The 23,863-nt window shown below is 43.3% G+C and overlaps 1 protein-coding gene across 3 annotated transcripts in view; it reads right to left on the reverse strand.

Annotated features, from left to right (window-relative positions):
- The window catches only part of RGL1 (ral guanine nucleotide dissociation stimulator like 1), a 104,366-nt gene extending 84,884 nt beyond the window's left edge, over window positions 1-19,482 (reverse strand). Inside the window, exons 1-2 of one of the 3 annotated variants that reach the window (XM_075002513.1) lie at window positions 19,305-19,482; window positions 18,174-18,284 (exon numbers count right to left, since the gene is read on the reverse strand). In XM_075002513.1, coding sequence (XP_074858614.1) covers window positions 18,174-18,284; window positions 19,305-19,331 — 138 coding nt within the window. In that variant the 5' untranslated portion in view covers window positions 19,332-19,482. Of the gene's footprint in view, window positions 1-18,173; window positions 18,285-18,964; window positions 19,278-19,304 lie in introns of those variants that run through there. The other 2 variants (XM_075002514.1, XM_075002516.1) reach the window with 2 other exon arrangements.
- Between the last annotated feature and the right edge of the window lie 4,381 nt (window positions 19,483-23,863).

Below are 23,863 nucleotides of genomic sequence, written 5' to 3' on the forward strand. Positions count from 1 at the left end.
GCTATCTCCAGATCCAGAGAAGTGGATCTGCCCCATGACAGCTCATCACCTAATAAATTATTCTGTTAGTCTTTTAAAATGCTACATGACTGCTTGTTTGTCTTGTTAGGATACAGACTAACATGGCTACCTCTCTGTTACTATTCAACATACATGTGATGGCACTGAATAGGGACATACAACAAGTATAGTTTACAGGTGAAGCAATTTATGTGAAGACGCAAGACAAAGCTGGTTTTCTTACATCTTCCCGTTTGATTTTTTTTTTTCTTTTTTAGTGTTTCACAACAGAAGATGGCACCTCATAGCCTCTCTCTTCTCTAGTTTTTATTTTTGCCTACTCAGTGTTTTTCCAAACAAAGAATGGTTTCTGCACAGAGAAGAATGAGAGTTTCGTGATTCAAGTGCACAAGAGTTCGTTCACATTTTCTACAGTAACGCAGCGAGCATGCTGATGGTGCAGCCAGCACCAATCTGGAGCACACCATGGGAAAAGGGAACTAGGATTTCAAAATGCAAGGAACTTGATTTCCAAGTGGAATGTATGACTAGTACTTATTCCCCACAGCACCCACTTTAGCTGCTGTATTAAAATACAAGACACTGTCTCCGTGCTGAAGAGCTTCCACTCTGAAAAGACAAGTGGACAGAGAGAAAAGGCCAGAGATATAACACAAAAAAGTGGCCGAAGTGATAGATGGCTGTACCTTCACAATAAAATATTCTATCGGAGACTTAAACTGTCCTCCACATGCCCCTCTTGCGTGCCATTACCCAACAACTGTCTTATACCCATCAAGGAAGTAATGAAATTGTGGAAGGTGGCTTATTTCAGAAGGATACAGAGAACTCTCATCTGCCCCCAGATTACGCTGCAGCCCAAACGTTTCATCAGTTCCTCTAATGACCTTATATTCAGCTGAATACAACATACAGCTGCCTTTTGGAGCAACTAGTTGAAGAAGATTCTGCTCTGGACTTAGGCCACGTCTACACTAGGCAAAGTAAGTCAACTGCAGATATACAATTCTAGCTATAGCAACTGTGTAGCTAGAAGCAATGTATCTGCTCTCAGCTTACTTGGCCATCTTTATTGAAGCAGGTCAAGAGGAGAGTTTCTCCCATCAACCTCCCTTACTCCTCACATCTTATGAGGAGTACAGGGGTTGACTGTGACCCTTGAGAGGTTGATTTCACATGTCCCTAGCAGATGTAGCTTTAGCGTACATGACAGTAGTTATTATAAAAGCTTTAATGCTGGGGTAAAGGGCACTGGGGCTTTCTGAAGAGCTAAAACAGAGCCTCTACAAAGTGGGTAACTTATGCCTACTTCCAAGTACATGGATATTACAGAGCTTAACTGATGCTGTTAAATCATTTTGAGATCCTTGGGTGAAAGGTTCTACTATAAATGACTGAAATAGATATTTATTACAGTATTATTCACATCTGAACAAAGAGAGACCCCATGAACTACCCAAGAAGGAAGAAAGCGCTGCTGGTTATGTGTCTTAAACTAATGGAGAGGAGAAAAGAACAGGAACAAGAAGGGAACTGCCATGGGAAAGCAGTAATATATGTATAACAAAGCCTGGAAAAGCCAGTACTTAGAAGTTATACTGCTCCCCAGGGCAAAGGGTGGGATGAACGTTAAAAGGAAAAATGGATGAAAGAGAGGAGTGTAACAATGTCACACAGAGGAAGTGTCTGAAATGCCGACACCTTATTGGTGTCTTTATGGTTCAGTGGGTAGCATTCTTGGCTCTAGCCCATGAGGCTGATGGTACAGATCCCATAGGAATCCCAAATGCTGACACAGCAGCCCTCTTGCAGGGAAGCACTATCCTGTTGTATGTTAAATTATGTCCTTTTGCTCTACTCGGGTGGGATCTGCTTGGAAGTCAAAGGGCTTTTTTTAACAAGAGTGGGAGGTCAACCTCGGTGTCTTTGCCAAAATTCTTCCTGTTAACAAAACAGGTTTTAATATTCAAAACCGTCCTTGCATGTGAACTCTGAAGTGCATTTGTCTACATAGTCACTGCATTATGCAAGTTTCATAGTACAGATCAAGAGAATTTTGCCCATGGACAGAACTGCTTCGTTGTAACATTATGTTCTGTTACAATTTTTTTCTCTGAAGCCTGCACACTGCACCATGGTAATACAATATAATATTTAGATCCAAGGCTCTCAAAGCAGTTTGCAAGGCTATCATAGATGAGGAACCGAAAGCACAGAGAGGTCAACTAACTTGTTCAAGGGCACACTGAGTCCACAGCAGTTGGAAATAGAATCCAGGCCTCCCGACTCCCAGATCGTGGTGTGCCTCTAGTTTGGATGATACATGTCAGATATTCATGTTCTCCATAAATGTGCATGATTAATAAGAAAACAATACTTCATGCATGCAATAATAAAATAGGTTATTCTTAGTGAACACGGACAATAATTATCTCATATTACTTTTTAAATGATAGGAGACATAAAGATGCAGGAGAAAGTGTTTTGGAATGGCAGATAAATCTGCGCTCCAGCCAGCAACGAGCACCTTACTCGTGCAAAACGCTGCCCACACAGAGCTGACAGCAGAATCAGGGCTTTAGTCTGTACATCTGTATTACATCGGGACCAATAAAGCCTGCCAGGCCTTAGCCACAGCTGTCTCATGGAGCAAATGCCTGACCATAGGTCACAGTGCTATGCTGCAAAATGGCAGACCTTTTCACACCCAGGTGGGAACTACCAAATTTACTAATTTCACTTTGCTTTCTAAAGCGGTCGTTAAAATCAAAGGGCAGCCACATTCTGAGGACTTCGGAAATGGGCAACAGATGGCTTATGCAATTAATGCAGAGAAATGTAAGAGGCTGACCTGAAAAATCTGCCAAATGTTTTTACCCTCAGAGGTCATGCACTACTGAACACAGATCAGGGGATGGATCTGAAGGGGTTAGAGTAGACAGAACATTAAATCTTTCAGCACAATGCTTAGTAGCAACACCAAAAAGCAAACACAATTCTGCAGTGTATAAATAAAGGGTATTGAACAGAAGTCAAAGGACTTTATTCTTCCACTGCATAAGGGCTTGATGAGGCCACATGCAGAGTGCTGTGCTCAGTTCTAGCTGCCTTTTTACTTTTTTTTAAAATAAGAGCTATTATAAAACTGGATGGAGTAAAGCAAAGAGCAAGCCAAATGATTCCTGATACACACAAGCCCACACAGAACAGTATGAGACGCAGCCTGTTTGAAGGAAGGAAATAATACAGGACCTAATTTCAGAGGAGCTGGGTACTCACAGTTCACACTGACTAGAAATGAGGTTGCAGGTGCTCAGCACTTTCGAAAATCAGGCCTGCAAAGTAATCACCAATTATGTTACTATAAGATCCTAACATCTACTGGTCACAAAAATTTATCAGTATTAGCCCTTGTGCCCTCAAATTCTACTGAGAGTCATTGTAATCGGACTACGTGTTCAACCTCTTAAATCTGGTACTCTCTCACCTGGCAACATCCATGGTCTGGCAGAAACACAGATGTTGCAGGACCAAAGAATCTGGGGGGGCTGAGGCTGAATCTGCATTAGCGGGGCTAGGGCCATAGCAGCGGCTGGCACAGAGCTGGCACTGTCACTGGCCTGGGGGAAGGGGAAGAGGGAGAGCAGAGGGCAGAGCCCTCCTTGGGAACGCAAGGCTGGGGCTCTGACTCGTTAAGATACTATCTGCCGGTGTTCTCTCCAAGCCCCTGCAGGAGTGCTGGGTAGAAGAAGCTGGAGGGCCCAGAAGCGAGTGGCAGAACTGCTGTCACTGGGGAGCTGGCTGGGGAGCAGCACAACCAGGGCTGCCAGGGAGCAACGTTGAAAAGCAGCCAGCCTGGGACCTGCAGGGCTGAGGAGCTGGTGGGAAGCTAGTCAGGGAACCGCAGGGCTGGGGAGCCAGCCGGGGAACCAGTCGGGGAGTCAGTAGGAAGCTGGGTGAGGTCAGCTGGCCAGGTAGCTGTCAGCAGTGGAGCATGCAGCTGGGGAGCCAGCAGAGCCAGGGAGTCAGCCAGGAAGATGGCTGAGGAGTAGTGGGGCTGGGGAGCAGTGGGACCACAGATGCCAGGCAAGGAAACAGCTGGGGCCAGGAAGCTGGCACCTGAGAACCTGGAACACAGTGTGTCTGGTCCCAGGTAGCTGCAAGTGCTATCAGGAAAGTAGCTATGGCTAGTGACCAGGAGGGGAGCCCCAAGCACATTTTACCTCCCCTGGTCGCTCATCCCTCATCGGGAGTGCTCAGGTCCTGAGGGTGCCAGACCAGGGAGGTGCAACCTGTGCTTAAATTCTAACTGCAGATGAACAGGAAAAATATACTGTTGAATATAGACACAAAAGTAACTGACGCATCAGTGTAGACCAGTGGTCGATGCTCTGACAATGGATAGAACCAGATGCTTCTGAGGAAGGTACAAGAATTCTCATCACAGGCCTTCTGGAATGACCTACTGATAAGGAAAGTGTCTTCCCAGACACAGGAAGTTCGTGGTTGTAATCTCTGGAGCGTGAACGTTTCTCTCTTTCTTCTAATCGTACTGAATGTAACCACGATTGTCTTCATTGTTCACATAAATACCTACTTCTTCTTGAATCCTTCTTAGCTGTCCATTTACATCTTCCGGCAACGTGTTAATTATGGCTGGTATAAAAACGTATTGCCATTTTCAAATGATCACTTTTCAATTTCACTGAACATCCCCTCGATATAAGAAAAACAGGAGCAGCCAGTTTACCTTCCCTATATCAATTATTATTTTAATCTACCTTTCTCTTGCTCCCCTATTCATCACCTCCACTCCTGCAAAGGCTTACACCTGTGCTTACAGAGGTAATTCAATAAAGAAGCCTTACTGAGGTCAGGGCCTAAACTAAACAGTCCTAATAATGTCAGTGTCTTTTCATTTAAAAGTCTCTCTGGCCTTCTAATTGTTTTCTGTTCCCACCTCTGGATCCCTCTTTTTCTGTTGCATCTTTTTGAGATGTTGTGATGAGACCTAAACACAATTTATCTAACAGAATTACAATATGTTCAGTGATATTTTCTCCCCCGACTCCTTTATAGAACTTAACATTTACTGTCTTTTCAGGACTGTTGCTGCATAATGAGCAAATATTTTCATAGAACTGTCCACAATGAAGCCCAGGTTTTTCCCCTGAGGGTTAATTCACTTCCTGTCCTAAAACACCTCACTGTGATGCTGTGCTTTTAAGTAGTTGCTGCTTTCCATACATGGTACTTTCCCATTTATCCAAATGCAGAGGGGCCCACAAACACTGCAGCAAGGTGGGGGGAGGGGCAAACTCCTGACCCCTGAAGAAGCAAGAACAAAAGTGGGAGCGGTGGAGGCAAAGTCAGTCAAGCCCTTAGTGCCACCCAGACCTTGGTGCTCAGGCCCCCTACCAGCCACATGGAGTGATGCAGCAGTGATGCTGTGGCAGGTCAAAGATGCCTGGAGCTCCAGCCACTTCCACTGCTCCAGGCCCTTTTGAAATGCCAGGCCCCTGGTCAAACTGTCCCCCTGTTGGCAGGCCTGTCCAAATGGCCTGGGACAACATTTCCTGAAACATGGTCTGCAGCCCAGTACCGGTCCTTGGAAAAAAAAATACTGGTGCTTAGAAAATATACAAATTATCACTGTGTACTATTATTATTGTGACTAAATAATAAACAGTGAAAATGTTTTCATTTTTCATATGCATTTATATTTTTAGGCCGCAAAAAAAAAGATACTGAAAAAAGAGATACCGGGTTCCAGTGATACAAAGTTTGGGAAACCCTGGCCTGGGGACAACCAAAAGTTGCAATTAGCCCGCATTTGGATAAATGGAAGTGCTCTTTACTAAGTGCTACAGTGGAGACACCCTAGGGATTCAGCCACTAGGACTGTCAGATAACTGGAAGTGCACTACATACAACATGTATGTGAAGAAAATTCTCATGATAAACTGTAGAGCCATGAAATAAATAATACTTTGCATCTTTGACAATTAATTCATCTTCCCCAGGACTCATCCTAACATTTCAAATGTCTGAGAAACATCAGAAAGATTTTAAAAAAAAAAGAAAGCCAAGCTACCCCAGAAATATTTCCTCCTCCCCTGGCAAACAGAACCCAGCACAAAAACCTAGGTAACAATGTCACTCAGAAATAATGCGCCCAAACCAAACATATGCATTCGAAACCTTTATATCACATTGCGCCATAAGATTTTCCAGCTAGACTGCCCAGTTATTTGTGGCAGTACTTCAAAAAGTATTTGGCTAATAGGCCCTGTAAGAATGCCAGGTCGCTATCATTTCCACGGGATGTAAGAACATACGGACAATGATACTGCGTCAGGCCAATGGTTCATCTAGTCCATCTTCCTGTCTTCCAACACAAGCCCACGCCCAGTGCTTCATAGGGAATAAACAGAACAGGTCACGTTGGAGAGTCCATCCCCCATTGTCCCCTCCCAGCTTCTGGCAGTGAGAGGTTATGGGACACCCAGAACATGGGGTTGCACTCCTGACCACCTTGGCTAATACTTGTTGTGATGCTATCCTCCATGAGCTGACCTAATTCTTTTTTAAATCCTGTTATGTTTTAGACGTGTAACGTCCAATACACCATGATGGGGTGATTCTTGGGCTCAGGAGTTGCATGCAGAGCCACACACATAGTGTGCTCTCCGCCCACTCTGGGCATGTGCCCCACCACTTGGTGGGACAAGCGCGTGATCATTGTGGCAGCAAACGCGGCAGCTGCAGCAGGTCTGGTGAGTTGCCAGCATTCACTTGGAGCTGGCAGGGGTGTGGGTACCTGGCTCTGGGGAAAGCATTCAGTTGTGGAGGTTGGGGGTGCCTGGTTCTGGGGGGAGCAAGAGGGCATTTATTTAGAGCGGGGAGTTGGGGGGAGGGGGAGGCTGAGGCCAGGGTGAATAAGCAAGGACAACAACCACAAGTCTGGTGATCCTTGAATTACTATTGGACTCCATGGCTTTGACCATCCTAACATCCCCAGCAGCAAGTTCCACAGGTTGAATGTGCACGGTATGTAGTATTACTTGATTTTTTTTGTTTTAAACCTCTCTCTATTAATTTCATTAGGTGACACCTGGCTCTTATGTTATATGAAGGAGTACATAACACTTCCTTATTCACTTTTGCCAAACTATTCATGATTTTATAGACCGCTTAGCCAAGCTAAGAAGTCCCAGTCTTTTTTAAACCTCTGCTCAGACAGAAACTGTTCCACACCCCTGACTGTTATTACTCTTTCCCAATCCTAATATATCTTTTTAGTGATGGCGTAACAAGAACTGCATGCAGTATTTAAGATGTAGATGCCAGAGATTTATATAGTGGTATTATGATATGTTCTGTCTCATCTACCCTTTCATAAAAGTTCCTAACATCGTTAACTTTGACTGCTGCTGCACACTGAGAGGATGGTTTCAGAGAACTAAACACAAATGACTTCAAGCTCTCCACCTTGAATGGTAACAGTTAATTTACACTCTATCGTTTTATATGCATAGTTGGGTTTCAGAGTTTTTCAGAGTGCACTAATCAACAGTGAATTTCATCTGCCATTTTGTTGCCCAAGTACCCAGGTTTGCAAGATCCCTTTGTAACTCTTTGAGGTCTGCTTTGGACTTCACTGTCTTGAGTACTTTTGTATCTTCTGCAGACTTTGTCACCTGTTTTCCCCCTTTTTCCAGACCACTGATGAGCAGGAATCCTAGTTTTCTGTGATAAAAACTCCAACATTCTCTGTTAAAAAAGCCCCGTACAAACGGATGTTTTTTCCAGTTATTGATCCATGAAACTACCATCCTTCTTACCCCATGATTAATTACTTTGCTTATGAGTCTTTGGTGCAGGACCCTGTCAAATGCTTTCTGGAAGTCTACGTGCTCTATATAAATTGGATCACTCTTGTTCACATGTTTGTTGACTCCCTCGAAGAATTCTAATAGAATGGTGAGGTATAATTTCCCTTTACAAAAACTGTGTTGACTACCCCAACAAATCATGCTTGCTTATGTGCTCAGTAACTCTGTTCTTTCCTATGCTCTTTTACTTTAGGTCCAGTCCCTAAATTACTGATAGTACAGTGCTGTGTTGCATTAAGCAGCAGCTGTGTGAGGTGATTGCTATGCATAGTAACCTGAATTCCATGGCCCAAATCCAGAAGTCCTTAACATTTTCACGTAGACTTCAATACAAGTTTTGCCTGAGAATCATTGAGTAAAACCAAAATAAGGTCTTCACAGTTTTGGACCTATATGTATTTCTGTATAAATTAGTGACTTCTATATCTATTTCTGTGGTGAGCATAGAGGTTTTACAAAAGGTATGTATGACTGCCATATCTATTTCTGTGATGTGCTTTGAGGTTTTACAAAATGTGCTTTATTTAAAAAAAAAGTCACATAAAACTCATGTTAGCCTTCCATGGGCAGACACTACAGGCCTAATCCTGCAACAGTGTAGTTAATGACAAATGCTTCTGATTTTAATGGGGTCTGAACTGATCCCTGATCAATATCATGGTTTGAACCTCTTAGGTACTTCTTAATGCTTGAACACGAGAAGTATGTCTCATGAAATAATGTAGTACTTTACAAATTCTTGGACAGTTCCGAGTCGGAGGACAAGCAGCACTTACTTATTGATGCCCTCATACAACTTGTATTTCCCTCTTGATTTCAGACTGTTTAAATACTTCTGTGAAAGAGTATTTATTTGGCAAGTAATTTCTCATGCAGTAATGAAAAATATAATTTGAAAGCCTGCACTTCTAGGTTGTCACTGAACATATTTTAAATTAACTTTGCTAAAGGCTAAATTTAAAACCAAGCATAACTAACATATATACCCAGTGTACGACAGCCTGCTTCTTAAATGAAAACATTAAAAAATGTAAACTAATAGCTACTCCAGTCTCCCCTCTTTACACCATCTCAGTGCAGTTCATATGTTGCTTCTCTGAAGTTTTCCAATGACACATAGCCACCCTGCTTGCCAACATTCCTTTAACCCTAACAGCGACCTACATTTTAAACCATTCAGAAAGCAAATGGAAATAGCCTTTCCTATTGAACTCATTTATCAGTTCTTTTGCTTATCCAATCTTGAAAGAAACGACATCACTGAATTTTATACTGCTAGTCAATAGCACAACAGTTATTACTGAACATCACTGGAGAAGACACTGCGTGTAAGTGAGAAGTTCATTTCCCTGAGAATGATACCTGCAGATGAGCGCCAGAAACTTCCCGAGAATGACATCCAGTAGTGTTCAATTATAGTGCTAGGTTCTGTTATATTCTTGTATATCAGAGAAGTGTGTCTTAAGCAGTTCTCTCCAGTGAGACTGCAAGAGTTATGTTTGAGATCTGACTGTCAGTGGGAGAAGTAATAATGGACAACAACCATTTCAAAAGCTGGAAAGAAATCATTCTGGATCGTGACAAGATGAACATCTTCTATGGACTTGCCTCCTTTTCTCTCTTTTTGATGGTTCATTGTTGAAGGTCATGGGGAGGGAGGGAATAGGAAAGAGTAGATTTTGTGTGCCCCAGAGCACAGGGGCAAAGCGACAGCTGGTGAGAGATGTCCTTACACAGGTAAGGAGCATGGAATCCTGCTCATGCATAAGTCACGTCCATAGGAAAGAAGACTGAAGGTGAACAATCTCTCACTGGAGACAGTAACCAAGGATGGGTTCTGCTGGGATAATGCCTGCCAGATCCCTGTGACCTGTTCTGATGCTTTTGCCAAACACATTAGAACTGCTCCCACCAGTTCCTGCCTTCAGTTGTGCAGCAGGGAAGGCGGCAGACCACAGGAGTTGGAGAGGCCTTAGTCAGAAGTGGTCCAGATGAAGCAATAAACCAGTGACTAGAAATACCAAGCTGAGTGGGCTAGTGAGCTGCACCGGACAAGAAATTCACGGACTTGAGATAAAAGGACTTCTTGAACTTGCAAAAAGTGCTGGCCAAAGGGTGCTCAAGTCACCTGCACTTTAGGGCTGCGTCTACACGTGCATGCTACTTCGAAGTAGCGGCAGTAACTTCGAAATAGCGCCCGTCACGTCTACACGTGTTGGGCGCTATTTCGAAGTTGAAATCGACGTTAGGCGGCGAGACGTCGAAGTCGCTAACCCCATGAGCGGATGGGAATAGCGCCCTACTTCGACGTTCAACATCGAAGTAGGGACGTGTAGACGATCCGCGTCCCGCAACATCGAAATAGCGGGGTCCTCCATGGCGGCCATCAGCTGGGGGGTTGAGAGATACTCTCTCTCCAGCCCTTGCGGGGCTCTGTGGTCACCGTGGGCAGCAGCCCTTAGCCCAGGGCTTCTGGCTGCTGCTGCTGCAGCTGGGGGTCCGTGCTGCATATACAGGGTCTGCAACTAGTTGTTGGCTCTGTGTATCTTGCACTGTTTAATGAAAGTGTGTCTGGGAGGGGCCCTTTAAGGGAGCGACTTGCTGTTGAGTCCGCCCCGTGACCCTGTCTGCAGCTGTGCCTGGCTCCCTTATTTCGATGTGTGCTACTTTGACGTGTAGACGTTCCCTCGCTGCGCCTATTTCGATGTCGGGCTGCGCAACGTCGAAGTTGAACATCGACGTTGCCAGCCCTGGAGGACGTGTAGACGTTATTCGTCGAAATAGCCTATTTCGATGTCGCAACATCGAAATAATCTATTTCGATGTTGGGTGCACGTGTAGACGTAGCCTAGGTGTTCCTAAAGTTTTGGAAGCTCTAGCCTTTAAGTTTTAATCCACCTCTGGAAGGCAAGGACTTGGAAGACAAAAATCTTGTTTAAAATATATTTTCGAGACCCCAATGGGAGGGCAGCTCTCAAGGCCATAAATGTGGCTAGGCACCTATACGGGGGAACCCCGCCTGGAGTGAAAAGTTAGATTAATATTCCAATGATGTTTTTCTGAGCAAATTACCCAGTGCAACCTTACCAGCAACGTCTACGAGTGCAGCTGTGCTCAGAAGCCAAGAACGGCATAATATCCAGCTTTCCTGTGTGAGGCAATTATTCATAATCCAGTTTTGAAACAAAAACAGGAGATTCTCAGAAAAGATATAGACCAAATACTCTGCAGCCCTTCATGTCCAATACAAAAGTGCATGTGGCCAGGTCTGTAATTAAGCTGCACTCCTCCCACTGCAGTGAAAGGTTTATCTCTTTTATTTGATAGGATCTAAAAGAGGAACATGCTTAACTCCAAACTCAGTCCAACAACATCAAAAGACTTCTGGACAGGTTGATCCAAAACACAAAAACCTGCTTGGATGAACCCCACAGGACAAAAGCTATGGCCAAAAAAGGAAAACAAAATAACACAGTCCTTAAAACCTGACACACTGGAAGCACATAATGTCATAAAGCTAAGTGAATTAGACTGAATGGACCACTGAAATTGATCTCACTGGTAAGTTATTTATTTGGCAGGATCCCTGTCTTCTTAAGGTTCAACTGAAATCCTTAAGAACCACTGCTACAATACACTTATCTGCATCGCCCATCAAGAAATTGAGAAATTGTGATTTGAAGGTCGTCTCTCAAAGCTTAGCTATCGTTTGTAAAGTGCAGGAAATCAGCTTTCATAGTGTTTCTGTCTTCTAGAAGCACCTGCTCTTCCAAGGTATTCTTCTTCTCTCCCATCCAGATCTTTCCAGGCTGAAGCATGGCCATCCACATCCCTCCTCCCTGGAAATAACACACTCCAGCTGCTTTCTGTAAGTAAGTCTTCACAGCATTTTTCAAACTGTATATGGAATCTTGGCCATCTGCCACTCACCCATGACTCTCATTACACCCTTCTTGCATCATTCTCCTCCCCGGGCCCCCCGCAACGGCTCCATTTCCCTATCCTTGTTACTTTTACCTCTCTACAGTCACCACTAGCTCTACCTGCTCCTCTTCCATCCTCCATTCTCTCTCCTCCCATCACACAATCCAGCTCCAAAAATCCCACTCTTCACCTCTGGAGGGATTTGTCCCAACTTTAGCCCTTCATCTGCTCTCATGCTCTCCACTCCCACGTCCATCCCCACCCCTCCTGTGACACCATTCTGAGTCTCATGCCCCTCCCTCCTTCCCCTGGAATGGCAAGTCCTTCCATAAAAAGATAAAGGCCACCCACAAACTCTTCATATCTCCCTCCCTCCCTCCCTCCCACCCCTGTCTATCAGAGACCTCAATCCTTTCTTCTGCAAGGGGGACTCTGCAGGTGATCTTTCTTATAGAGGCCTTTCCTTCTCACACTCTGTCTGCCTGGATCAGACCATAATGGAGACGTCAGCTTCTCCTTTCCTGTTCCTAGAACTTCCAACCGCTCCTCCTCCCTCATCTCCCTTTCTCCTTTCCTGAACAGCACTGCATCTGGCTCCACACTTTGAGGGGCCCTGTGGGGCCCAAAGCAGCCAAGAGGATAAGTGGGGGGCCTGGCACTAAAAGGATCCTGTGGGAAGGCATGGAACTGCCCCCCACACCTGCCTCGGAACAGTCCTCTCCCACACTAGGGTTGGCATGGAGAGCAGCTTGGGTGGCGGGGGGTCCACACAACCAGTGCCCCACCCTTGTTCCTTCCCAGCAGTTGCCTATTACTGCAGCTCCATGATAATGACCCACCTGACCCTTACAGCTGCACATTTCCTGGCCTATTGCCGAGTTCCCGCACTCTGACCATTATCTGGTGTCTTTCAGCACTGCCCATCAGTCGCTGACACCATGTCCTATCTCCCGGCCTTTCCCTGGCTTGCAGCCATTGTTCGTATCTCATTTCCTTTCAGATGTCTTCTCCTTGCTCTTCCTCCCCTTTCTTTCATTTACATGGCTGCTGATTGCTCCACACTTCTCTCCTCCACCTTTGGGTTCTTTTGCTCCTCTCTCCCATTGCTATGTCTGCTCTAGCAACCATCAGCCCAACCTCACCCCAAATACCCACTCCATTTGTTCCACCTTTCACACTGAAGAATTACTCTGGTGGAAACCCTGTCACACGACCAGGTCAACTTCCAACACTGAAATTTATGCTTTATTCGCCTTCCATTTTGCCATCTTCCTAGGTGAATACCTCTACTTCTCCAACTTACCTGGATCACGCCCACAACCCCAAACACCTTTTCACAGCCTTTCATTCCACTCTTCAAACCTTCCCTTTCCCAGTCTCCCCTTCTCTCTCAGAAGATGAACCTCACAAAATATAATATGGGCTTTCCCCTTCTTCATGGGGTTGCCTTTCCTTCCACACCCCCACAACTCTCTTTCCTCCTTCCCATCACAGATGTAAAAGCATCTCACCTGCTTTCCTCTTCTGACCCCTTCACTTAACCTAGAAATCTTATCCTGCCTCCTGGTCTTCCTCACACCACTCTGGTCCTCTCCCTTACTCTTCTGCTTAACTTCTCATGCTTGTCTGGCTCTTTTGCTGGCAATACAAACATGGTTTAGTGTCTACCATCATAAAAAGTCCACCCTTGAGACAAACTGTCTCTCCATCTCCCTTACATCTCCAAGCTCTTTGAACATGTTGTTTACAGTTGCTGTCTGGCATTCCTCTCTCCACTTCCACCTTAGGCCATCTCCAGTTGGACTTCTGTCCCTTGCACTCACTCCATTAAAAGTATTCTTGTCAAATCTCCAATGACCTCGTCCAAGCCAAAGCTGTCCATCTCCATCCTTAACCTCTCAGCTGCCTTCAGCACCACCCAACAATGCTCTTCTTATCCTCTTTGTCCCTAAGTACACCCTGTTATCTCCTTTCTCAGTCTCTGTGGACAACATAACCATCCTGCCTGTATCCTGAGTCTCATTTTCAACTTGGAACTCTCTATCTCACCACATCTTTACATCCAGGTGAAGTCTACACTTTGCAGATCCTTTCTGCATGACATCTCTAAGATATAAGCTTTCTAATCCAGAACATAGATGAAACTCTCATCCTGGCCCTTATCATCTCAGTTACTGCAGCATCCCTCTCTCGGGTATGTACAAATGTAATCTCATCCCATTCGTACCCATTCAGAATGTTACTAAAAAGATCGGAGGGGTAGCCATGTTAGTCTGGATCTGTAACAGCAACAAAGGGTCCTGTGGCACCTTATAGACTAACAGAAAAGTTTTGAGCATGAGCTTTCATGAGCACAGACTCACTTCATCAGATGCTGGTCTTGGAAATCATTTCAAAGATTTCCAAGACCAGCATCTGATGAAGTGAGTCTGTGCTCACGAAAGCTCATGCTCAAAACTTTTCTGTTAGTCTATAAGGTGCCACAGGGCCCTTCGTTGCTGTTACTAAAAAGATCATTTTTCTGGACTGCCATGTCAGGTTTGTCACCTCTCTCTCTCTCTCTACCCACCATCCTCTGGCACGCCCTTTTCTATTGCATCAAACATAAGCTACTTTTCATCACTCTGAGGGTCCTTCACCAGCTTATACCCGTCTCTACCCATCATGTCTCATTGATGGTTGAGAAGTTGACTCCTGCCTCTACCTGGCCCAATGACAATAGCCTCCATCCCTCACTTGTTACATTTTCAAACAAGCACCTTTGTGATTTCTCATGCTGCCCTTTATGCCTGGGAGGAGCTCCCCATAAACATGCACAAAATGGTTATGCAGCTGCCATGCTGAAAGTACTGCGTATCATGCAAACCAACACAGTCTCATTGTTTCCTGGTACCCTCCCCCAATGTGTCTGTCTATATCCATCTATATATAGAGTGAAAGCTTGCTGAGTCCGGAGCAAGTGTTTCTACAGCATCAAGCACAACAGAATCCCAGCCCATGACTTGGCTCTTTTGGCACTACAGTAAATAATTAATAATCATAAGCTATGTTTTAAGACCATTTAAAACTAAATCTTGTGGCTCACACTGATGAGCTTATGGAGGTTCACAGTATTACAGCTAGCTTTCGTAACGTTCCTCTGATGTCACCCTCTTAAAACGCAGCTTTCTGCAAAAACAAAAACTGAGTGGTAAGGTGTTTATATACCAAAATCCTGTTTTCAGACAGGTTTATTACTGCTCTAAGCATTTTATTCTTGACAGACCTTTGCTTGCATGGCCTGAGTCAAGGAGTCTTTTATTACTAATTAATTATTATTATTATTACAAAAAATTTTGAAATACCAGAAATTAGAGTTGTAGGGATGCAAACTGTTAAGATGCTTGACTGAGACCCCCCCCACAGGTGACCTTTCTGCAGATGGCTTGGTTGTAAGGGTTCAGTGGAATGGGTGCTGCTCTCAGGGTGGGGAAATTTGCTTTTCAAAAAAAGCTTAAACAAGAAAGGCTAAAACAGACCCCGTGGCCTAGCTTCATACATGGTCCCACTCTGTTGTCTTTTGTGTCATTACAACAGGCATGAATTTGTCCAAGATTTCAAGCCTGTCAATATTCAATGGTACTTTGTTAAGCGTAAAATTCTGATGTAACAAATAAACAAGCAGATTTTTAATTCACTGATATTTTCCATATGAAATCTGCCGACTTTTCTACAACATGCTAAACAGTGATTTCCATTTATACCAAGGGACTTGCATCTAAAAGGATTACATATCATTTTATCCATATAGCACCGTGGAGAAGCAGCCACTTTGAGGTCACTGGGTCAAACCCCTACTCTGATGAAAAACGCCACAGGATATTTAATATCCATGCACAGGAGACAGGCCTTTGGTTTATAAAGACACAGAGGAAAGACACCTACCCCACTGTAATCGACTGCAAGGAACTCAAATTTTTCTCTCTAAGAAGGACGGAGGGCTGACTGGACTTTTACAGGATTTGTAAAAGTTCCACCTAGCCTCCATGCTCAAATTTTGACTTTTTTTTTTTTTTTTTTAAAAAGAAAAAATCATTTAATTGCAAAAACTTGCTGTATTTTCCAAACTAAAGGCCCAAATCCTACTGTTGGATGTATACGCATTACTCTCCCATTGTCTTCAGTTTGGCCCTGAATCAGCAACCAATGCTAGCTGGACTTACAGCATCATTAGGAAAAAAAAAAAGAGAACTCCAGCACTGGAGAACCCAGTGGCTTTTTGGAAGAAATTCATTTTAAACACTGCTATCAATTATAGAGTAATAAAACCACATCAGCTCCAGATTTCAAAATAAAGCAAAACAAAATTGATGACACTTGTAATAACAGTTCTGCTTTTCAAGACAGAACTGCTGACAGAGTTCACGTTAATTAGCAGTGCTCCAGCATAAGGGCTGTTAACTGACCTGGGGACCAGCCCTGCTCCTACTGAAATCAACAGCTCTAGGAAGCTGAGCCCCATGCACTTAAATGAATATATGGACATATACATATCTCGTCAAGTCCAGTCCCCTGCACTCACAGCAAGACCTGTTACCATCCCTGACAGATCTTTTTTTTTTAATCTATCTGCCCCAAGCACCTAAATTGCCCCCTCACGGATTGAACTCACAACCCTTGGTTTAAAGGGCCAATACTCTAACCACTGAGCAAATTCTGCACTGCTTGAAAAGTAAACAAAAAGGTTGTGGGACTGTTTGATTTTATTTTACAATAATTACATGAAATTATTGGTCATGAAAGGTGCCAGCCTGACATCCCAGGAGACTGAATTTATCCGTTTAGGAACAGAACAGCCGCAGACTTTCTGACATGCTGCCTTCTTGCCCACAAATATACCTCAGTTCTGACCTGGAGGGACCAGTTCTATCCAGCAATAAAGAACAGTTCATTTTCCACGACACTTAGTCCTTGGCCTTTCCTTGTAATCAAAGTAGTATATCAGCTCCTGCCAGTTGTGTTGGCGGTCTCTCTAATGTGGACACTTGTTCTTTTATGAGTCTGAAAACCTCTCCATCAATGGATACTATTAACAGAGATGTTGATTTCAATTTGAAAAATATTTCCGTTGTGGTGACTACATCTGTGGGACACAGTCTCATTCAAAATGGTTTTGACCTCTGGCAAAACTATCATCTGTGCAATTACCAGGAGCTCAAAATGCATTTAGATATTTTTCCCCAACCCTGCTACAAACAGGAGGCAGAAATGGGAAATCTGCCACTCATCAAAGGAAGCAGATTTGAAATAATCTGTTCTGTTTAGAACTCTGTGTACTTCTTGGAAATATGGAAAGGGGAAATTCTGAACACTATCTGTATGAAGGGCAAAGTTTGATTATCTTTCTTGACTGTTTTCAGGCTGTCTCTCACAGGTTGCTTTATGTCATCACACTTCACAAGAAACCTATTTGATTCAATCTCAAGGTAGCTCTAAGAGTCTTTAAATTACTGACTTTACATGGACTGAGAAGAGAGGTTTTTCAGACTGGTAAATAAATCTAGAATGTGAATTGTACCTTTCATTCCAAAGGAAATCTAGAAAGAGATAAAAATACAAGCTAGATCCTCAGGTGGTATATTGCCATGGCTCCATTGGCTTTAATGGAGAGATGGCATTTGATACAACAGAGGGGCTGACCTTCTGCGAAATGCGGGCAATCAGCACCTGACAGTATTTGACGTTCTTTTCGGACCTTGTTTCATCAACCACTAAAAAGGCACCTGTCTTTGGGATGAAACACAGCACACACCAACACTGCACAAATCTGTAGGACAGAAAGGGAAGATGAATGCTGAATGCAACTGACAAAGCAGTAGGAATTAAAGCCCAGGTCTGCTCTCATTGTAATTACTAGGAGTTTTCCGATTAATTTCAAAGGGACAGGATCCTCAGCCAGGCAGAATGTGGGTACCACAGTTAGAATGCGTTCAGGTCCCGGGGCCTGATCCCGAGTTGTATAGCACAGACCACCACACTTATTGAAATGATTGAGAGCACTCAATAATTTTCAGGATCAGACCGTGGAATAAAATCCTACTTCTGCAAAAAGTACTATGGGATACATGACCACAACTGATCAAATCCTAGTTTTATAGCTCATCCAAAAGGTAAAAAGTTGAACACAAAAGAGCTTTTTTCAGACAATGCAGACACCTAGTTGTGCTTTAACATTAAAGCCAGTCTCTGCTAAAAGTTAATACCATATCTGTTCCGTGGAATTCAGCTCTTTGGACCAGGGCTCCAAAGTCTACAAGTAATCATTTAAGAGGACACTGTGCCGGTTTTACTCACCCCTAGCCATCTTGCTCCTTTATTGGCAGCCTGTTGAATCTGCACTCTTTTGAGGGTGACATGGTAAACAGCTCCTTCCTCTACTTCTTCACCCCCGTCCTGAATTGAGCTCTGCCATGGGGGGGGGGGGGGGGGGGAGAGAAAGAGAAAAAAAAAGAGGTACATTTCCCTCTCTCTGCTAATCACAATCAGTACCAGCTGCTATTGCTGCACTAAGCACGCAAGATGGGCTTTGCAAAGTAAATGTAAGAATCAAAGCAATACAGGATACTTTTCAATTGAGGGATGGCAGAGATATTCCTGGCAAGCTTCTCTTTCCTGTGGTACCAGGATACCCTGACTTTCCATTTAGTCTTTTTCCTATCCTTGCACATATTTTATATAGTTCATAGTCTTTTTGAAAGAAACGGTTCCAGTTTTGATTAGTAAACATTTTAAAACCCCATTCATCTCTTTGATTTTCCTTTATAGAAAGAACTGTACTTTAAAACATAGTAATTATGTAGGCTGAGATCATTTAAACTTAGAAACCAAACATATTTAAAAGTCAGCTTCTCTGTTTGTTTTGATAAAAGGGACTAAAAGGTCTTGTTTTGGTTTGGTTTTTAGTATCATTTCAGTCTACAAAAAACTTCACAGGGCTAAGATTTTGAAAGTTACAAAATACCAGAAAGCTGAAGTAGCAACTTAATAAACATCACACTAGAACTTTAATTGAAACACCACCTCAAATAATTCTCCATTTTATATTTTCTTATCTAAAACAACAAAATGTAAAAACAAGTACAAACCATTATTGCCGTGCCAGAAAAAAAATCCTAAATTCATCCTCAAGGGTTCACCTAACTTCCCCTTCTCAAATGTCTCCCTCTTCTGTGCCACTCCACAAACACACAGAAAGTCAATTAACTTTGCAGATAAGCATCATCTTAAAAGCAGTAATGCAGACTGAGAGGGAATAAGACAGAACACTGAGGAGACTTTTAAAGTGGATCGCAAGAGATGGCAAACACAAAAACGTTGCACACAAACATATCAGCGTGCCAGATTCACTCGAAGAATACAGTCCAGTCCTGAAACAGGGATTCCCCATCTGGGAAGTCTTTAGAGAAGCAAGGGAGCTCTAGTTACCATTTTAGCTTTCCAAAGCAATTTCATTCTCAGTTTCCTCTTCAGGATACCGACTGGGCATGATGGATCTGTTCTGTAGCGGATAGCTTTTACAATCCTCTCACATACTTTCTCAACTCAGCAGACCTCACTCTGCCTCTGTCGCTTGGGTTCTGCAGTCAATTCATAACCACAAAGAACTGCGAGTGGTGTGCAGAGAGAGAGACTCCTCCCCCACCACACATACGCTGTGATGTAAGGTTTTCCTGTTTATGCTTATGAACTTACCCCACTTTCTAAGCTCCACCACATGTAAATATAAAGTTACTATAAAATAATCACTCAGTGCTTAAAGACCCGTTGACACTATGCTGTACCTCTGAAGTTTATCTTAGTTTTCTCATAGATACCAAGTACCAAAGTAATCCCTACTACCACCCCTTTCTTAACTATACTAGACAAAGAGAGGGGAGTGGTGAAGGGGGAGGGTTAAATAAACTGCTATTATCCACTGGCGTAGACGTCTTTCAGTAATTAAATCAGAGTGACTCCAGCCAGGCATTAACAATGTAAAGCTGCAATACCAAGAGAGGAGTTTATGTTTCAGAAACACAAAAATGGTACCCTCAGTACACTAAAAGCCTTCAGAATTGAAAGCCATTCAAAATAAAAACATTCCAAATGCATTTAATAAGGCACTGATCTGCTGGCAGGATAGAGGATCATGACTTTCTGAAAACTCCACTTCAAAAACTTACACAACACATTCTTTCTTCAGCAAAATGAGTCTCCTGAGAGTTTCCATCAACTAAGAGAGGTTATTTTTTTCCTATTAAAAAAAAACAAGTTTTTCAGTGGGGATTCAAGATGCGTTCATGGGAATCCTGTGGTATTATTTACTGCCTCAGCTCAGGAAGTGTACAAGGCACTTTGCCGGACAAGTATAAAATGACAGTCTCGTTCAGGATGATGTGATACACAGTGCAGCTCTCTGGACACAAAGGATGTGTCTACACTTGCATTCCTCTTTCAAAAGAGGCATGCAAATGAGGTGAATTGAAAATGCAAATGAGGTACAAATTTGCATATTCTGACCCTCATTTGCATATTCTAATTTCAAAAGTGCTTCTTTCGAAAGAAGAAAGCCAGGCCCTGTGTCTACACGTGCCCCTTCCTTTCAAAAGGGGTATGTTAATGAGCCTGTTTGAAAGATGCTAATGAGGCACTGCAATGAATATGCAGCGCCTCGTTAGCATAATGGCAGCCACGGCGATTCGAAAGTGTGGCTTTTCAAATCGTGTGCCGCCCGTGGAGAGGGGACCTTCCGAAAGGACCCCCTCCAGTTTTCAAAAGCCCTTCTTCCGATCACCAGATAGCAGGGCTTTTGAAAACTGTGGGGGAGGGGGGCCCTTTCGGAAGGTCCCGTCTCCACGGGCAACATGCAATTTGAAAAGCCGCACTTTCGAATCACCACGGCTGCCATTATGCTAATGAGGCGCTGCATATTCATTGCAGTGCCTCATTAGCATCTTTCAAACAGGCTCATTAACATGACCCTTTCGAAAGGAAGGGGCACATGTAGACCCAGCCAGAGTAGACGCTGCTCTTTCGAAAGAAAACCCATCTTCGAAAGAATCCTTCTTCCCTTTATTTAATGTGAAAAAGGAGTCTTTTGAAGATGGGGTTTACTTTTGAAAGAGTAGTGTTTACAGTGGCTTTCTTCTTTCAAAAGAAGCTCTTTAGAAATTAGAGCTTGCAAATGAGATGCTGAATATGCAAATTTATACCTCGTTTGCATTTTCAATTTACTTCATTTGCATACCTTTTTCAAAAGAGGAATGCAAGTGTAGACACACCCAAAGAGGTGTGGAATCCTCTTGCACGACAGAAAATTAAGTCAAACTTAGAGCTTTTGGGGAAATTGCTTTCAAATTCTGAGATGGCAAAACTGCCTGGAGTCTTTTTTGGAGACTCACACAATGTTAGCTGTTAGCAAATACCAAAATAATTGAAGTCCTTTTTCAAAATCAATAACGTACATGGAAGTGTCATGAGCAATTCACAAGCATTGGTTTTGTTTTGAGGCCATTTAAAGGGTCAAAAAATCAGGTAGCCTGAAGAGTTCAGGTGGTGAATATTTATCCATGACATAAAAGGGGAAACAGCCATGTGTTCTAAGTAACAGAGAGGGAGCCGTGCTAGTCTATATATTATCAAAACAAAAAAGCAGTCAAGTAGCACTTTAAAGACTAGCAAAATAGTTTATTAGGTGAGCTTTCCTGGGACAGACCCACTTCTTCAGAGCATAGCCAGACCAGAACAGACTCAATATTTAAGGCACAGAGAACCAAAAACAGTAAGCAAGGAGGACAAATCAGAAAAAAGTGATCAAGGTGAGCAAATCAGAGAGTAGAGGGACAGAAGGGGGCGGGAGAAGATCAGGAATTAGATTAAGCCAAGTATGCAAATGAGCCCCTATAGTGACTCAGAAAATTCCCATCCCGGTTCAAACCGCAGGTTAATGTGCTGAATTTGAATATAAAAGACAGCTCAGCTGTCTCCCTTTCAATAGTGGTGTGAAAATTTTTCTTCAGTAACACGCAAACTCTTAAGTGATTAACAGAATGGCGCACTCCATTAAAATGTTGACCAACCGGTTTGTGGATCTGGAGCGTTTTTGTCTGTTTTGTGCCCGTTAACTCTTTGTCTAAGGGAGTTAGAAGTCTGTCCAATGTGCAAAGCATCTGGGCATTGTTGGCACATGATGGCATATATATGATGTTAGTTGAGGAACATGAGAATGGGCCCATGTGTTCTTGTCTGAGAAATAAATAACAAACAAAAATCAGGACATTCAAAGCTGAGATTAAATATTCACAGAAGTTTGAAAGTATGACTTAAGATAGCTCAAACTACAGACAGTATGGATGCTTTACTATCTATGTTTGTCCCAATGCTACCAAAACTTACTGTTACACAGTGTAGGTCCTCAACCACCACAATATAAACACTTCAGCCACTCACTCTTGTTGACCCACATTGGGCACACTCATGTACACTAGTCACCCAACATTGCATGTAAGAGCCATCAGCTTTTGTTCTTCCAATTCACCTTCTCTTTTTAAGCCACCTTCCCAATATTAATGAGGAAAATAACATTTCAAGTCTGACCCTCGACATTTAATTTATAGACATTGGCCCCCTATCTACCATTCCATTACATGCCAGAAAGCCTTAGCAACCTGCACCACCTTCTCTCTACAGATTAGAAACCTCCTGTACAGTTGTTCTTTTTTATGATTGTATTATCATAGTGCTTAAGAACGCTAGTCATGAACTGGGAAGCCTTGTGGTAGGCGCTGTCCAAACAATACTTCGGTTTCTTCAGGATGGGGTCTGAGACACCTCATCCTTCATATTCAGGCATATATTCACTCTGAACCTTTCCACTGCACACATAATAGGCGCAGACAAGAGCATACCTTATCCAGCATCTCAAACCACTTTACCCACACTAATTAAGCTCTCCTCAGGCCATTTCAGTGAGGCAAGTAAACAGGAGAGGAACCCTTTTTCAGATCAATAAACTGAAGCACAAAGAAGTCAAGTGCACAGAATCACAGTTGAAAAGTGAGAAATTCAAACACAAATAAAAGAGTGCAGACCCCTGCTCTCAGAACCAGATAACTTACTTATACATATTGGTGTTATTACCAGTTAGGGCAACTGTAGTGTTAATTTTGGGAGCCCAGTGCTTTTTTTTTTGGTGCCAGTACTTGCTGATGCTGAGTACTGGCACCTCAGCATCCCCAGTGACGCAACTGGCTGGGGCGGAGGTGTGGGGGGCGGGGAGTGAACCGGCTGAGTACTGGCTCCTCTCTTGTTTTGTTTTTTCTTTAAACCAAAAAAAGCACTGAGGGAGACTATCATTTGCAGCTGCTAACAACAGGAAACAAGAAACAATATTTTAAGCTATGAAACTAAGACTGAGGTGCATTGCCATGGTTGAGCGGATTTAACTATTTTCCAGGCTGTGTGTTTGTTTATTTTTTGGTTGTGTAAACAGCAGAAAGATTCCATGATATATTCTGCGCTACATTAGATAATATCAGATAATATCCCTGGTAGCCTACAAATGTAGGACTGTGTTTTCAGCTTGGGTCACCCGTAAAACTGCTTACTGGAAGTAGGGTTGCCAACTTTTTGGAAAAAAAAAACTTATCCAGGGCAGGCGGTCCCAGCTGTGGGATCCCCAGCTGGGGCTGCCTATCCTGCATAAATTTTCCAAAATCAGGGGGACAGGGGTCAGGCCCTGCAACTGGAAGTGCGGAACCCTGCCAGCAGCCCCAACCACAGAAACCCTGACTGGGGCAGGGAATTTCCCTGACAAGTCCCATGTCCTGCATTTACACAAAAATGTCCAGCAGGACATTTTTGTGGGACATTGCAGGACATCTGGCACCCCTAAGTTGGCACCTAATTTTTCATAGTAAAAATTTTTTACATGCAATTACCTGGGTCTGTGTTTACTATATAACACTAAGTCCGCAGTTTCATAAACTGATTTGAAAAAACTGGCT

This window comes from Carettochelys insculpta, chromosome 9 (genome assembly GCF_033958435.1).
Source record: "Carettochelys insculpta isolate YL-2023 chromosome 9, ASM3395843v1, whole genome shotgun sequence".
NCBI lineage: Eukaryota > Metazoa > Chordata > Testudines > Carettochelyidae > Carettochelys > Carettochelys insculpta.